This window comes from Phoca vitulina, unplaced genomic scaffold (genome assembly GCF_004348235.1).
Source record: "Phoca vitulina isolate PV1807 unplaced genomic scaffold, GSC_HSeal_1.0 scaffold18, whole genome shotgun sequence".
NCBI classification, from domain to species: Eukaryota; Metazoa; Chordata; class Mammalia; order Carnivora; family Phocidae; genus Phoca; species Phoca vitulina.
The window spans coordinates 19426597-19444972 of record NW_022589721.1 but is presented as its reverse complement, the minus strand read 5'-3'; the positions used below and the strand labels follow the sequence as shown (position 1 = coordinate 19444972).

Sequence of the window (18376 nt, the reverse complement as noted above, 5' to 3'; positions counted from 1 at the left end):
GATGTAAACAAATGTCAAATCTCTCTGGTTTACACCTACAACTAATATAATATTGTATGTCCACTATACTTCTACTAAAAAAACATACATTAGGAACCTACTAAACAGACACCTAGATCAGTGGAACAGAATACAGAGCCCAGACACAAATCCAGATGAACACAGATGAAATCAAGACTGGGAAACTCTTCAGGGCAAACAACTGGGTTTCTTTAACAAATTTTAAAGGGAAAAAGAGATGCAGGAAAACTTAATAGGTTAAGAGATTTAGAACACTGACCAGTTGCAATGTGGCCCTCATTTGGATCCTCAGTCAGACAAGAAGAATTTAGGACATTGAGACAGTTTGAATACTGGATATATTATGATAAAAGAGTTGGGTTTTCTTGGACATGATTAATAGTATTGTGGTTACATTTAAAAAAAACTTCATGCTTAGAGACAGATGCTGAAATATTTTCTGAAATAAATGCTAGAATGTTGAAACTATACAACATTTTGAATTTCCTTCAAGATAATACTGGAGAGGTTTGGGATGAGTGGATGGGATAGTATTGGCCAGGAGTTGATAATAGATTGGGGCTGGGTAATGAATACATGGGGGTTCTGTATTCTAGTTTTACATATATTTTAATCTCTCCATAATACAAAGTTAAATATATGCTAAAATTAAAAATATAACATAAGGACAGTATTAGTCATCATCACATTATATAACAAACCATCCTAAAACTCACTGGCATATTACAGTAAGTATTTTTTCATACTCCTGGGTCTTAGGATCAGCTGAGGGTTGACTGATGGATAGAGGCAGATCTCTCTGCCACAGGCACATGTTGAATTCAGATCTGAGCTGTGTTTTCATTCTGGGTGCCCAGGCTGAAGAGGTAATGGCTATTTAGTGCATGCTACTTTCAGATCACAAAAGTGCCATCAAAATAAAAAAAAGTGCGTTTTCAAGCCTCTGGCCATGTCATCTGGTCAAAGCAAGTCTTGAGGCCATGGCCAGATTCAAGCTCCTCCTCGTTCCTACTAAGAACCATCGCAAGGGTGCAGATATATTTCTCTTAAAGGCAAGTGAAGAATTGGGACCAATAATCCAGTCTGCCTCAGGGTCTGAAAATGAAAGTTAAGGAAATGAAAGTTAATTTCCCAGAAAAGGATAAAAGAAACAGGGCCATAGCAGACCAATTCAGGAGTTGTAAAACTGACTAATACAAGTCCCAGAAAGAGATGAGAGAGAAAACAAAAGGGGAAAATTCCTTTTCCCCATAATTTTTCCCAGAGTTGGGGGGAGGAGTCTAAATTGGAAGGGTTCTAACTCCCCTAAATGAATGAAAAAAGTCTCTTGCCCAGACACATTAAGTTTCAGAATGTCAAGAGTAATGGAAGATCCTGTTTCCAGATGTGGGGAAAAGGACATCGCCTAACTAGGTTTTCATTTTCATTCCTTGTTAAATACTCCTAGTTCTATGATTGTGATTTTCATCCTTTGTGAAGATTGTATTGATTAGTGAAACATTAACTTTGATTCCTTCAGAGCAGTATTTGGCCCATAAGAGAACTGGCCATACCTTCAAACTCAGCATTTTGAGCCTAAATTATGCAAATTACCCAGGGAAGCAAATGAATTCTTTAAAAAGTTGTTTTACACAGACTGATTCAGAAAGTTATTGGATAGTCAGCTGATAAACACAAAAAATTACATCCTGCTAGAGTGTGGTTAGAATAGATCCTAACCTAGATTCTGTAAGGATAGAAATGTGTATATTGCCATTGTAGCCAAAGTTTTCTTTGGGGACTTTAGGTTTTGTAATCTGTTTTAGATAAGTTTGTAATATGAAAAAAAAGTTGGTTAAATATATCTATAAATTTTTTTTAAGCTCACTGAAAACTGAGGCTAATTTGGAAGTTCTGAAGTCAATACCTAGTGAAAAACTAATGATTGAAACTGGTAAGTTTATGCTTTTAGAACTTTCATTTTCATATTAAACCATATCAAAAAAGAGCTAGACAAAAAAATATTTTAAAACAGCTCACTCATAGCTTCAGCAATTATACTTTTCAGAAAACCTTTGGGGTTTTTTATCAATTGATAGAAAAGTATTTATGCAATCAAGTTTTTCAATTTTAGAAGTTTGATTAAGCCTAAGCACTTAAAAAAAGAATATTAGAATATGTAACTAAGGAGGTTGTAATTATAAATATTTTATTAAACAAGTAGTCTTAATGAAGTATCTCACTTGGGGTTTCAAAAACTTCAGAATTTTTTTTACAGTGTTGTCTTTGTAATGGCTTAATTCTACAATACTTTTCAAATAAAGTACAAGAATTTAAATCAAACTGGTTTAGTCAAGGAATTTTAGAAATTAATCTGTTGCCTCTTACAATAAGGTTAGAAGCTAAACATTTTACCTAACCCTGAACTCAAGGCTTTACTTACACATAAGGGCTTTTTTAGGAAAGTCAAGACTAAACCATTCTGAAGAAATCAGGTTTCTTCTGAAGGAATTCAGGTTTTTCTTGGAGAGTCATGAAAATGAAATGATATTAAAAGTACAATGCTTGTAAAATGTGTGAATTCTTATAATTCTTTATTAAAGAGGTAACTGAATAATCCCAGTATTTTTTTAAAAAAAGATTTAGTTGAGAGAGAACACAAGTGGAGAGGAGGGGCAGAGGGAGAGGGAGAAGCAGACCCCCCTGCTGAGCAGGGAGCCTGATGTGGGGCTGGATCCCAAGACCCCAGGATCACGACCTGAGCCGAAGGCAGACGCTTAACCGACTGAGCCACCCTGGTGCCCCAATCCCGGTATTTAAAGCCACTGTTTCACATTCAGTAGAGGCAAATAGAGGCTTAACTTAAATGTTTTCAGGTTACAATTTGTATTTCTTTTAGCTTTCTTTTTTTAAAGTATGCCATACACCAACAGTAATGTTAGCAGAAAAAAACGTAATGAAGGGGAGTCTTAAAAAGCACTTAAAATTTTTTTTAAAAGGCATTTAAAAATTTGTACAGTTCAAGGTTTAATCTTGTGCTTAGAATTGTTTTACCGTTTTTAAAGCTGAATCATGACTTATATTTTAGAAGTTATGTATTTGTTTGATAATGTTCATTAAGAAAACAATGATTTCAAAGATAAACCTCGTAAGAGACTTCTATCTTTGCTTAACTCTAGACGCACCTTGGTGTGGAGTGAAAAGTACACATGCTGGATCAAAATACATAAAAACTTCATTTCCTACCAAAAAGAAGTGGGAAAATGGGCACTGCGTAAAAGACAGGAATGAGCCCTGCCATATAATGTAAGTATTTTGTTTTCATGGTCTTCAGAACATTAAAGTCAACACCAAATGCCGTTTCCAAAATGAACTCAAGGGACCGAATTAAAGTTGGGTGACATCCAAATGAAGTTCACATCAAAAGCTACCATTTTAATGCAGTGATTTGGAAGGCTCTGCACCTGAACTGCTCTATCTAGGCTCCTCTTTTCCCATCATCTCAACCTCTCAACTCATTAAAAGTGGTTTAATTACAGGAGTGAAAACTTCATGTGATTTTGGTCATTTGTCATTTTGTAGGAAAGGGAAAAAAAGATTCTCATGCAGCCTCCTTGCTGATGGTTATAAAAATGCACTCTTAGCAGGAGACCTTTTTGTGTATTTTAAATTATTTGACAACCTGAATAAACCTAAGTAGTAACACATTTCTTGAAGCCTCTGAACAAAAAGGTCAAGTTATAGAAAGGATTTCCTTTTTCTAACCCAAAAGCTGGGGGAGGGGGACCAAGCAGTAATTCAGCATCGTTTTTTGATTATAATACATAGCATGCGAAAAGAGGGGCTGTTCACCATCCAACTGTTAAGGAGCTATAGAGCTTATAACTTACAGGGTAAGTTTGTATCATGTTAATGGGCACATCATCCAGTTTTTGTTTGCATAAGCAGATAATTTAAATATAGATTATATCAGTCTAGTATGGTTTACCAGTTCAGGCAACTGAGCTGTTACTTTTAGGTTGTAGTAATTCCTTCCATATGTACTTTTTTAGTTTTTAACAGATAAGAGTATTAGGTAAGCCAGATCTAAAATTCAGCAGCAGAGAACTGCAGATTTATTCTATAAAAATTATACTGGAAAGATTTTCCTTTATTAACATGCTGGTGTTGGCAAAGATTTTAAAACCGAATGTTTTAAAACCCATAGGCTGAGGAATGTATTTAAATTCTGATTAGTAAAGAATCACTTGTAACTTTTATGAAATGTAGGTAGTTGCAAATTCAGTCAGAAGACAGAAAACAATTATTACTGAATCATTCTTTATAGAGATTTAATAGGACACTAGAGACAAGAAACTGGTATTTTTCTAGTAGCCAGCTCAGGGGAAGTATTTGCCAACAGTGTATCCACGTCAGTTTTATATACTGCCTTAATGTTAAGTACAATATAGCTGTTGACTTTAGAGACACATTTGCAAAACAAAATTCTAAGGTCTTCCAAATGCAGACTGTTAAGAACCAAGAAAGCTTGAGTATCATCTGCAATCATGAATACCAGTTGAGGAGGCGGAGCTTGGGAAAGCCAGCATTTACAAACTGAAAATTTTTAAACCACATTTCAAAAACACACATGCCTCTAGTCTAATGCTAATTACTAATTAATTCCTACTTACAAAGTCATTTTTATCAAACCCATCTATTAACAATTTTATGTTTTAATTATTTTTATAGAGATCTTTCCTCCCTTTTAGATTTTAAATTCCTTGAAACACATTTTGAAGCTCCTGCATGTCAGGAAAGGTACAAGGTTACTGAGGCTACCTAGAAGAATCAGGACAATCCCTGCCCTGCATCCATCCACCAGGTGACTAGGTACATTCTGCCAGGCACTTTGGATAAGACATTGAAGGAATCAGACAGGGATCCTTAACCCTCCTGGAGCAAATAAGCAGAAAGTATAATCCAAGATGTTAGTGCTGTTACAGAGGTATAAATATATGATGAGGACCCTAGGACATAGCAACTGCCTTCCTTGAGGAGAAATAGCTCAACTAAGGTGACACTTCAGCCGTTCATGGGGTACAACTGGGTGTTGTGCCAGACCAAGACAAACACCTCAAGCAAAGGCAGACTGCAGAAGGGTTGGCTGCTCTGGGGAAAACAGTGAGTTTAGTGTGGCAAAAAGTAGGATGCACGGGTAAGTGATAAGCCTAGGAAGGTACAGTGAGACCAGATTGGTGAGGGCTCTTGTATGCCAACCTTAGTAGTTCAGATTTCATCAGGACCCAAAGGATTTTAAGCAGGAAAGGGGCAGTTTTTTGTTTTTTTTTAAAAGCTGTAGCGTATCAGCGTAGAGAAAGGACCGAAAGGGAGATGGGTGGCAGGAATCATACTGATTTCACACAGTATTATGCAGGTAAGTTCCAACTGAGTAGGTAAGAGGAAAATTCTGTAGTTTACTAAGAATATTGGGTCTTTACTGTCAATTTAAATGCTAATATATTTGCTTTTAGCACATTTTGACTTATTCAGATAAAAACTTAGTCTATATTAAGTGTGGCTGTTGCGTTACGATTATATAATTAAAAAATTCCCAGTTAATCTCTAATTCCTTTAGGTGTTCATATTTAAGAAACCCATACCAGGGACAAAAATCTTAACGAATATTTAAATGTTTAATTTGGACTTTAGAACTTTCTAATTCATGTATAAAAACATCTATATATAGTATTGCTAGAGAACAGTACTACTGATTATTATTCTAGGCACAGAAACTGAAAGATAGGACACCTGGGCTAGTCTCGCTCTTGCAGGGCGTAAGTACAGGAAGAGAAGGCATCTCTCCTCCCCTCACCCCAATAACCAAACATTGTTCCAAATAAATAACTTCTAACTTCCTTTGCTGACATTGTGCTGGTCATGATGCACCAAATTCCTGCTGCTTCTGGGACTAATTCTCTTAGCAGTGGCTTTCAAACTTTGCTATACCCACAATGCCACAATACCTTGTGACTCAGCACACATGTACATATATAAAACCCAAACAGAAATGAAACAGTACTTCCCTAGGTGTGATGTACTTTTCCTTTTCTTGCTATTTTTTGAAAGGTCATCATGACCCACTAATGAATGCATAATGACCACAGTTTAAAGGAACTCTTCATTTTCACTGGGTCAGTTCCATTAGTTGTGGTTGACATAATATGGGCTGGTTTTCGAATTTATTTGAACCTGGACCTTGGCTCTAGTTATATGCGAGACTGCCCCAGAAATCTGTCTCAAATTACTCTCTTTTAAATATCATAACAGTTAAACCTTTCTGTTGATGGTGCTGAAAACCTTATACCTGTTAAGCTTATTATGTTAAGAGTGCTAGTACAGTAGTTTCCTTTATGTGGAAACTAATATCTTTAAAACTGAGCATATACCTGGAAATTTAACCATTTTGTTTTGTTTTCTTTTAGTCAGATACTGGAGATAATGTCAGCAGTGAGAGAGCAGGATCCACTGGAATTAGCCAATACAATATATAACAACACCATTAAAATATTTTTTTCCTGATGGTATGTTCTTTCCATTTCCCATCATTTATGTAAAATTTCATGGTAAACCTTACTGAAAGATTGAATAAAGGAATTCTCTGGAAGTTGTCTAAAGAAAGAGTTATTCTGTATTACTACATACCATACCCCCCTCATTTTTATCCATCAAGTCAGATCAGAATTTTAGTATCAATTAAGGTCTTAGTTTACAACAATGAAAACTCCCAAATATTTTGTAATTGCTTCAAAAGTCTGAAAAGGACAATTTTATGTCAACGCTGCAAACAGAATGGCCAACAAATATATTGGTTTTATTTACATCAAAATTAAACAATTAGCACATTCTGGTTTTTATACCAAAGTTTAGTTGATAAAAGCCTGTTTCTCAACTCTCACACAGTCTCTGAATCATGACTTTTGAACCCAGCTCAGCCACGTGCTACACTCAGATTTCAAAAAAGTCTCTTCTGGCAGCCTATTTTCTCCTTCATTTTAAAATACTCTACATGTAGCTTTTATCCTCTGGTCCAAATTATTTCCTTGACTTAATGTGGTTTCCTCTGATTTGCATTTGCATTTTCCCACCCATTTTAAAGAAAAACTAGGGTCCAGAGTTAGGTACTTTTATAGGCTTCCATTGAGGAATCTTTGGCACAGCTGACGCACTGTATTACATCATTACATCTATTAAAAAGCTGTTTGTTCAAATTTTGTCATAAAAACGTGAAAACATTTTATTCTATGTACAATAATGTACACAAATTTAAATAGGTCACCAAAGAGACCAGAAGTAATTAAAGAGGTATATTTACAGTAGCACATCACAGTAAACGGAAAACCATTCACAGATTCAACATGGATACTGTTTTTGTGCTTGGTTACACACTGAAGTGAAGCATATTACTCCATTTTGGATGAACTGAATTTTAAACAAATAACCTCAATGATTAGTAAATGCTATTTTAATCAGTATCATCATTAAGTTCTTCAGCTGCTGGGCCTGTGTGCTGAATCACTCCATTTCTTTCTCTTTGAACATCATCATCACAATCTGTACTGTCATCTTCGTTCAATTCCCTGTCAGATTCAGCAGCAGCTTCTCTTACAGCTTCCTCTGGATTTTCATTGGGTGCAATAAATCCATTGTTGTTAGATATATTTGAATTATCCTTAATATCATCTTCGATGTACACTTTCTGATGGCACATTGGACAAGTATCTTGGATGTACAGCCATTTCCGAAGGCAAAGTGCATGGAAGTAATGATTACATGGTGTGATGCGAGCAGATGTTGTAAACTCATGATAGCAGATTGCACATACATCATCTATTTCTTGTAAGCGGCTCCCTTTTATTTCAGGAAGTGAATTAATTTTCTTAACAGCAGTCCTACGGTTCATGAATGTCTTCCAGCCATTTTTTGCTTGTAAGTAGATGTTAAAATATGCATGTAGACACATCATACAAGCCCGAATTTTACTTCCTGACTCAAACATCATAGTGTAAGCCCCATTTCCAAACATTACTACTCCAAATATAAATTCAATAATATTGCCTGTTGAACGAACATAGTAGACATAATCATCAAGCTTTTCCCAAAGGACATTATAGTAGCCATCAATCATGAATAACGTATACACAGTGAGAGAAACAATTACTTTTAAGCAGAGTTCCACACAAAAGGCTGTAACTGCGAACAACCATGTATTTAGTGCATAGTGATGCCAAAGAACGTAACTGAGTAAAACAGGAAGAATAAACAGGCAAGCAGAGACAAAGAGCACAGGAAAATGTCTACGGAAAGATGACACATGAGAGGCACTGAGAGACATTAATACAGGGTCTGTCATTCCGTGGATGAAATGCAGGACTGCAGTTAATAAAAGGCACATGTTTCTACTTAAGCGAATAAGTCTCTCTTCTGGTCTTAGCCCACTTAAACCAGTCTGAAGAGCCAAAATAAAAAATAAAACAGGTGCTACGAAGCCAAGCCGCCTGTCATCTTCTTCGGTTGATCCAATAAAGGCCAATATTCCAAGGCCCAAATAATGGGCTATTGAGGAAATTACAGCACTCATGCCCAGTACAGTTAGTGTAGAATCACATCCACTAATTATAAGATTGCAAATGAGGTCCCAGAAGTCATCCCAAGAAATAAAGAAGGAATCCGTTTCATTTGCCATCCTTAAAATGTACATCAACACTGTAGCCTGAGCTGTAATTCTTGTTAGCCAAAAGACTCTCAGTATATCTGGGAAACGAATCCTCTTCCATGTGTCCTCCATTAATAACTGTAATCCATAAATTCTATACATGTGCCTCACTAAAAGATAAACATACCGTGTAGAATAATAAAACCACTTAAGCTTCACTGCCAAGACAAGCACTGTGTTTAATGTGAGAATCAAGGAAGAAGTAAAAACTAAAGTCTCTCGGATGTGTAATGGGAGCTCTGTGATTAAGCCTATTACAGGAACCAAGAGATCCAAAATAATTAATTGTGAATAGATGGAATGAATTTGTAATAGTGTAATGTATCCAATTCCTAAGGTTAGCTGTAGAACGATGAGTGCCATCCACAGCGAGGGCCCTTTTCGAGGAAGCAGCTCAATTCCGAAAGCTGATGTGTTGTAGGCACCATAGAAGTCAATGTGCAAAGAAGCATAATAATTTACCAACACTGAAGTTGCAGCTAATAGAAAGGCTGAACTGTACATGTAAAACTTGAAAAGTGATCGTTGTGACAAGATCAGAACAATACTGGATACAAATATACCTAAAAAAAAAAAAAAAGAAGAAGGAAAGAAAGGTCATTTGAGTGCAACATTTTTTAAAAGATTTTATTTATTTGAGAGAGAGAGAATGCCCGAGAATGCCCGTGCGAGCACAAGCGGGGAAAGGGGTAGAGGGAGAGGGAGAAGCAGACCCCAGCTAAGCAGGGAGCCTCATGCGGGGTGCAATCCCAGGACCCCGAGATCATGACCTGAGTGGAAGGCGGACACTTAACCAACATTTTTAAGAATGTTTTTGTACTAACAGTTATGCCCCTCTTCCCTTAATTAGGAAATACAATATTTTCAAAGTTATGAACATTAAGTCTCAAGACAGTTTAGGCTTAAGGGCCATGAAAAGTTTTGTAAAGTCAGAGTTCAACAGATCAATCATACTATTTTTTAAAATATTATTCCTTATCTTTTAAGTTCCAAATTCAAGTAGTACTATATATCCAGACACCAAATTACTAAATGATCTTCAAGATTAGTTATTAGTGATACCTACATTTTAACAAGTTTTTAAATCTTGAAAGAACATGTCCTTTATAATTTCATAACCACTAAAAATAACCAAAATGGAAATATTTGTTCCTGTTAAATCTTAGATTTCTTTTTCTTAAAACTGTTCTTTAGGAAATCAAGTTTAACTTTTATACTTGTACCTAATCCTTCTTTTTCTCAGTGAACTCCTGCTGGCTTTTATTTTTCCTGCTCCTTAAATGTGCGCATTCCCTCTTGGGTCCAAATACAGGGTTTTTTGTTTGTTTGTTTGTTTTCCCCTCTCTACATACTTTCCTACAGATTTCAGAAACATCATCCAAGTTCTTTTTCCTGTACATTACTGTATCTCTTACTACAAACAGTCAACCCTTTTTATTTTTCAAATTACAAAAACATTCAGAAAACCAAAGCATGTTTTAAAAAAATGGAATAAGTACCCCCCACACTCCATATGTAACAAAGTACAGTGTGATGTGTGTGATGTGCATCCAGCATCATCTTTCTTTGTGCTCTGACAAATTTTGTGAGATCACAATAAACATTATTGCCCAAGGTTTCAATATGGAAAGGATATCCAAATATACACCTGATTCCACCTCTACGTTACAAGTGCAATACTCAAGATTTCTAAAACCTAACTGACTTCAAATAACTCTTGAGATTTCCAGTTTCAGTTAAAGGTACCATTATTCTCTTAATGGCACCTCCAGCCCCGAACCCTAAAACTTTGACAGTTATTTGCCAATTCTACTAACACCTGTTACTTCCCCCCTTTTCTCAGTGACACCAACCTGTTAGCCGGTCTCTAAAAACTCTTGTCCAAATCTATCTACAATCCCATCTAGCCACAAAGTGCCTTTCTGCATTTCTTTGCTCAAAAGCAGCAGCCCAGGGCGCCTGGGTGGCTCAGTTGGTTAAGCGACTGCCTTCGGCTCAGGTCATGATCCTGGAGTCCCGGGATCGAGTCCCGCATCGGGCTCCCTGCTCGGCAGGGAGTCTGCTTCTCCCTCTGACCCTCCCCCCTCTCATGCTCTCTCTATCTCATTCTCTCTCAAATGAATAAATAAAATCTTTAAAAAAAAAAAAAAAAAGCAGCAGCCCTTGAAATTGCTATCAACAAAAATCTACATTCCTGTCCACTCACTCAAGGATTCAATGTGGTATTCCTTCCAACACACACCCCACCACTCCAGACTTTCTCCAACACACCCCCTTCTCTGCCATAACCGCAGCTGTGTTTACATTCTTCTCTTTGCCTGGTACAGTGAGCTTCCCAAATCCCTGACTGTTCAAATCCTACCCATCCAATAGACCAATTTTCTCTGATAGTTACTGATCTTTGAAATTACCAACAGAACTCAGTGAAATGCCCAATACTCATACACTACCTGATACTGTAGTTTGTAGTTATCTGAGGAGGTCATCTACCCTGTTATATAATGTATCCTTGTGATAGCAAGCAAGGATTCTACCTTGCACATTACGAATCCCAAAATATTCTGCAGAAAATAAATTATTTCATTGTTTATTGAAATAACTGGGGAAATGTTAATGTAGAATTCTGGATTCCCAGAATTCCCACATGGAAACTGAAACCTATGAAAAGCTAAGACAAAGCTGAGATACCAGAGCTTGGAGTACAGCAAAAGTGGCAAACCCCAAATTAAACATCATCTGTCCACCTTATTTCAGCACGTAATCAAGAAAAGACACTGCATATTACAATGGAGGCATTTTACAGTCTATTGCATATAAAAGCAAGGGCTAGTTCTTCTAAATGATGACTTTCCCCATGAACTTAAAATTCATCCTGTGCCAACCTGTCAGGTCATTTGTGAAAAGGAGAACAAAAGGACACAATCACCTGAAAGACACATGAGTCTCTGCATAAGAACCATCTGATTCCTGGAACAAATGGGCCACTAATAATCTCCCAAAGAGTTGACAGCTGGGAACAGGCCCTTTCAATAGAAAATAACTTTTTTTGGAGGTTTAGAAACATTTTCACATAAGGTAACAGGAAATGGAAGCCACTATATGTAATCTTGCTTTCTCTACATAGAAAAACAAAAGTCAGTATTTTTCCTGAGACAAAACTTAATCTCCTAAAACAAGTCAAAACAACACCCAAATAACTTCAGTTCTATTTTATGCCACGTATAAGGGGAAAGTCAAACAGGGACTGTAAAGTATTTTTGTCAACTTGCTATTCACAAAGGGGTAAATTAATCTTTACCTGTGAATATTCATGAACTCTGCTGTAATTTATAAACCAGTCCTTTTTATTCTAGTAGTTTTCCTTGAAGCTTATTTTTACACACAAATGAAGGAATGATTTGATTTTTAGAAACATTTCTGTAGAAAAAGTGTATTTTGCTTCATGCAAATGTATCAAAGGGAAAAAAAGGGGAAGAGATGATAGACAATGTAGTGAGACTATACTCAAAGTCTGGATGTATCCTAGCAAGTAACAATAAGATACCACTCTTCTTGGGGCACCTGGGTGGCTCAGATGGTTAAGCTTCTGCCCAGCTCAGGTCATGATCTCCAGGTCCCGGGACTGAGCCCCACGTAGGGTTCCCTGCTCAGCAGGGAGTTTGCTTCTGCCTCTCCCCCTGCTCATGCCCTCTCTCTCTGTCTCAATTAAAAAAAAAAAAAATACCACTCTTCTCTTGATTAAAATTATACCCCAAGACATAATGATGAAACATTTCAAGAACAGTATAAAATTATTTTAATTCCTACCCAAAAGTTGCATGTATGTAAGGTGCTTACATTTTTCTTTTATATCATGTTCCTATTAATGGAATGTAGGAAAAGTCAGCTCTCATTTCACAGAAAAAGCCAACTTGCCAAGTAACAAGTCTCTCCAGTAACACTCCTCCAACACTTTAGGGAGTATTGCCAATAGCATCAAAGTTTGTTGCCTTTTCACAACTTCAGATATAAAACTCTTGGTATTTATCCTAAAGGCCTAAGAAAATTAAGCCCAGGGGTAGAGTTTCTCACTAGGATTTAAGAGTGATCCGAAGAAGCAATCAAGACTATATATAAATGCTACTTTATGAAGAAAAATCACTGTGGGACACTGGAGAATAGAAGTAACTGAAAGCACATCTCAGGGATCCAGTTCTCTAGTGATTAGAGTTTTACTGAAGTCTTCAGGGTAGGAAAACAGGCAAGGAGCAAAATCAATTCAGGAGCTTTGAAGATATATAGAACTCAATTCAGGAGAGAGTTCAGGAAGGACCTTTGCAATCTATCAGAAACAAGCAAACAAAACAAACACTACCCAGGCACAGTGTACAACAAAGCATTTAACCCCTTTATGTGTAAAACACATTCATACCTTCTTTAACCTTGTCTGGAAACTTGGGACTAAAAATTAGAAGAAAATAAGACATTACATTTATAACTCTCCAGGTATCTTTAAGTACCTTTTAAACATGATCTAAAGAAAACTGTGGAAAAACATTTAAATGCCTAACAGAGTAAAGATGGAACAGCACAGAAATGTTATGATTACCTTAATCCAAAGGGAGCCCTCAGCAATGAAATGTAGACAAAGTAAATAAAATATCTTGAAATGTTAATCTATAGGTATACTTGATAAACCAGAGCATAAAGAAAATTTTGCTATCAAACTCTCATTTTGGGTTAAAAAGGGTAGTCTAACTCTTTTATTAATCAGAACACTAAGTTTTTGCTTCTAAGATTTTTAACATGTTTTTATTAAAAAGAAATCTGAATATAATTTTTTAAAGTAAACCTTATAGGTATTAGAGGAAGAATAAAGTTTTTCATAAATATATTCATAAACACATTCTTTTTTGCTTTTTACCCAAAGGGGATCTCACTGTAAACGTGGAGATTTTTTTACCTTTTAAAAAAAAATGCATTTCTGATTACTTATCAAAGAAGGCGTCTTCCAATTTATTGACCATTCATGTTTCTTCCTCTCAATTCCCAATTTATCTTTTGTCCATTCATCTATGGAGTTGTTTTTCCTTCTTGAGTTGCAGACACTTAAAAATAATCTGACTACAAATTCTTTGTCAGTTACCTGTACTCCAAGTATCTTCTCCAGGTATGTGGCTGGTCTTTTCACGTTTTTGATTTTTTAGGTTTTTAATTTTAATGTTGTTGGATTTATCAATCTTTATTTATAAATTTACTTTCAAATATATGTATATGTATGTGTGTGTGTATGTGTTCTTTTTTGAGGGGTAGAGGGGCAGTGGGAAAGGGAGAGAGAGACTCTTAAGGAGGCTCCACACCCAGCACTGAGCCTGATGCAGGGCTCAATCTCAGAACCCGGAGATCATGACCTGAACCAAAATCAAGAGTCAGAGGCTTAACAGACTGAGCTACCCAGGCGCCCTGACTTTCATATATTTTTAAAATGTATTTGTCAGAGAGAGAGCAGGAGATCGCACAAGCAGGGGGAGGGGCAGGTAGAGGGAGAAGCAGGCTCCCTGCTGAGCAAGGAGCCTGATGCAGGACTCCATCCCAGGACCCAGGGATCATGACCTGAGCTGAAGGAAGATGCTTAACTGAATGAGCTACCCAGGCATCCCGACTTTCATATATTTTTAAAGAATTTCTCCCTTACTCTAAGAAACAAAAACCTCTATATTCTCCTATATTTTCTTCTAAAAATTTTTAAGTTCTGCTTTTCACATTTAGGTATTAAGCCACTTAGAATTGTTTATATATTGGTAGTTAGGGATCCAGTATATTTTCCATACAACTAAATGACCATTACCTGAATAGTCTATATTTACCTCCACGTATATACTTCAATTCTAATTCTGAAACACATCAAGTTTCTCTATATACATGGGTGCACTGTTTCTGGGCTTTCTATTCTGTGCTATTGGTCTATTGTCGATCTCAGTGATTCTTAACAAGGATCAGATTTTGCACCAACCCCACCTCCCTACCCCCACACCAGGCATCTGGTAATTTCTAAATATCTAGAGACATTTTTAGCAATCACAAAAGGGGGAAGAAGGGTGCTAATGGATATGCAATGGGTAAAAGACAAGGACACTGCTAAAAATCCTGCAATTCACAGAACAGCACCCTCCACCTCCCCAAGAATTACCCAGTCCAAAATGTCAAGAGTGTTGAGAATTCCTAACCTGTCCCTATCGTTTCAAAATTACTACTGCTTCAATATTTTCTCACTTCAAAGGTTTTCTGAGTTCTTTCTACAGCACCAAAAATAACTCATTCTTTTAAAAAAAAATTATTGTATGTCTAAACCTAATAAAAGAACAGATTCCCTTTTAATAGATATTTAGATTAACTATTTTGTTATTACCAACAATGCTGCAATGAAAATCCTTTCCCATAGTCTTTGAACAAGTACAACTATGTCTCTAGGTCAAATTCTTAAAATTGTGAGTCAAAAGGTGTGTGATGAATTTCAGTAGCTAGTGCCAAAAGCCTTTACACAGAAGTGACAGCACACCAAACTGTATAACTTTACTCATTTCCCCACACCTTTGACAAACTAGTTTTTATTTGAATGTTGAACTCTTCACCAATCTGATAACTGAAATTTTGTTCTGACTGCATTTCTTTCATTATAAATGAGGCTGAGTTATTTTTCTTTTGCACACTGACCATCTGCATTTCATTTATTGGGAACTGCTTATCCTGGACCCATTTTTCTCTGGGAGTATAAATTTTTCTTAATGAGAGTAAAACTTTTATTCAATTTCATACAATGCGAATAGTATCCTCAGTTTGTCATTTTTAAGAGCTAAAAAAAAAAGTTTTGTCATAAGAAAGTTTTTCATTTTTTATATATTCAGATTTATCGAATTTTCCCTTGTAATTTTGGGGTTTTGTGTGTTTAGAAAGGCCTTTCCACTTCAATGAATTATCATTACATGAGTAATACTATTAAAACAAACTCCTATGCTTGTATTTTCTGCCTTGGATTTAGATTTGTTAATTCAGCATTATGCTGCACTGGGTTGCGTTTCATTTAGCATTTAACACCTCCTAAGAATAGCTTAATATTCTTAAATACTCTATATATTGTGATTTGATTTTATGTGGATCTCTAAAATGAGATGCTTTATATTCTGATCTGCTGAAATTCTCATATGAGTTTGATACCAAAAGTGCAGTGATAGTACTTTTCTGTAGGGGGAGGGGAGTTAATTCTTTAGAGATGAGATATAAAATTGGTAATGCTTTTTAGAGAATAGATTTCCATTTTTACAATTTCATTTTAAAGAAAAAGGTGAGACTGACAAGTTTTGAGATTTAGATATAATAATACTGAGAGGTCTACAATTATTTAAAAAAAAAAATAACCAGGTGTAGAACAATTAATTTCAACTATCCTTTGGTATCTTTTACACACAAACCTGTCACTTTCAATAACAACAAGAGCTGCCTCATTAAATGGGCCTCAAATATTGAAGACATTTTTTATTCAGGGTGAATTTTTAGCAACAAAACCAGTTTTTAATAATTTTATCATTCTCGGGGCACCTGGGTGGTGTAGTCTGTTAAGCGTCTGATTCTTGGTTTCAGCTCAGGTCAAGATCTCAGGGTCGTGAGATCGAGCCCCATTGTCAGGCTCCGCACTCAGTGGGGACTCTACTTGGGATTCTCTCCCTCTCCCACTTGTGCTCCCTCTCTAAAATAAATAAATAAATCTTAAAAAAAAAAAAAAAGAATTTTATCATTCTCACAAATGTGAAAATTTGGCAAACTACACTGGCATAATGTAAGGAGCAGTCCAGGTAATAGATCTGGAAAATATTTTGTATTTCTCACAAAGTGTGAACAAAAATTCTGGGAACAAAGCACCAAAATTACGCTGATGCCTTCTAAAGACCAAAATATCTGTACTGTCTTAATTGACGTATAGAAATATTTTTTTAGTTATCAAGCTTATTAAGAGCTAACACTTAGTAGCCTATACTAGTCCCAGGTACTATTCTGAGAACATCCTAACTCATTTATTATGCTTTAACACCTTATGACAGACCATTATTGCCCAACTTTAAAAATGTAAAGGTAAGCAAAGAGAGGTACAGAGCAGTTAAGTAACTCGCCTGAGGTCACATTCTACTTTAACTTGTCAAATACAAACTTCCATGATTTACTACAAAAATCAGCATGAATTACAAGGAAAATACCAAAATTACTGTTTAAAATACAAACTTCCATGATTTACTACAAAAATCAGCATGAATTACAAGGAAAATACCAAAATCCTTAGTGTTCTTAAACTACAAATGATTTACTTAAGGAACATACTCCCTTTTCCTTAAAGCTCCTTAGCCTAGCGCTCAACTCTGAGAGTACTGCATTAAAGCACCTGGTCACAAAGGGACTGTCAGAGGATACGCAGTCACAGGCCAAAAGAACATACAAGGCAGTGGCTACACTATTTGCCAATGAATACATGAATCCTCTCAAACACAGCTGTTTGGTTTTTTGGGTTTTTTTACCTTTTTTTTTTTTTTTTTTTTTTGCTCCATCATGACTTCCTCTCAAAACAGAAGCAAGGAAAGTCAGCCCCCCATCCCCTTTGTCTGTATTATATTTGGTTAGTTTCCAAAGCAGCACTTGGGTTATCCCAAAATTGATAAAGTTCCCTAGAAGTCTGTTAGCTTCTGTTCTCTCTCTAGCAAGCTCTCTCCCATCCTGTGGAGTTAAGGAATAGAAATGATAATTTTTCTCCATTTCTCTCCATACCAAGAATTGGCATAGATCTTGCCTGCATGCATATATCATCAACAAATGTGGGTAGATATGGCGGGGAAAGAGGGTTGGCAGTTCATCAGGCTCAGCTGGAACCCCTAAGCAACTATACTGAGATAAGGAACTGCCTGTTAATTTATGATCATGATGAGTGGTTTCTAACTGGCAGAAATAAAATGCCTTCCCAACAGGTCCCCCTTATTAATTTTACTTTAACGTTATTTAACTGAAATCACTTTTACCCATGACTACCAGAATTAAGCAAAATACGTTAAGTATGAAAGATTAAAACTAGTGAATGCTTTCTTTTTAAGCTGAGGTATAACTGACACATAACATTATGTAGAACATAATGATTCCATATTTGTATAGGCTGTGAAATCATACAGCTCCACTTTTGCCACAAATAATGAGGGCATTACACTTTTGCAGTGATAAGTAGGAATGACTGGAATTAAATAGCTTGTGCGTTACTGAGAAATCTTGTGCTAAAGAACATCACTTTCACATCTGTTAAAGATCTAGCATATGATCATTACTATATCATTCTGTATCTGGATAGCAGCTGAAAGTGAACCACACTTGATGTCAGAAGATTTTTAAGCCTAGGCTCTGCCACCACTTAATTGCTGTATATCAAAAGCAAAACACACTAAACCTCTATGCCCCTCAGTCTCCTCATTTAAAAAAATGAGAATGACACAATCCACCTCTGAGGGACGTTTATGCTTTACAAAAGTAAAGTACCAAACAAAATATTATTTATTGCTAATAACAAAACTCAACATATCTTCTGACATCAAGTGTGGTTCACTTTCAGCTGCT

General features: G+C 36.1%; 2 protein-coding genes across 11 annotated transcripts in view; one reads left to right on the top strand and one right to left on the bottom strand.

Annotated features, from left to right (window-relative positions):
- Window positions 1-6656, top strand: part of TATDN1 (TatD DNase domain containing 1) — a 42593-nt gene extending 35937 nt beyond the window's left edge. For all 10 annotated transcript variants that reach the window (XM_032415743.1, XM_032415748.1, XM_032415744.1 and 7 more), the window contains 3 exons: window positions 1884-1954; window positions 3180-3306; window positions 6465-6656. In XM_032415743.1, coding sequence (XP_032271634.1) covers window positions 1884-1954; window positions 3180-3306; window positions 6465-6561 — 295 coding nt within the window. In that variant the 3' untranslated portion in view covers window positions 6562-6656. The remainder of the gene's footprint in view (window positions 1-1883; window positions 1955-3179; window positions 3307-6464) is intronic.
- A 604-nt stretch (window positions 6657-7260) lies between these two features.
- RNF139 (ring finger protein 139) overlaps window positions 7261-18376 on the bottom strand; it is a 13323-nt gene continuing 2207 nt past the window's right edge. The window contains exon 2 of the mRNA XM_032415740.1: window positions 7261-9318. Coding sequence (XP_032271631.1) covers window positions 7505-9318 — 1814 coding nt within the window. The 3' untranslated portion in view covers window positions 7261-7504. The remainder of the gene's footprint in view (window positions 9319-18376) is intronic.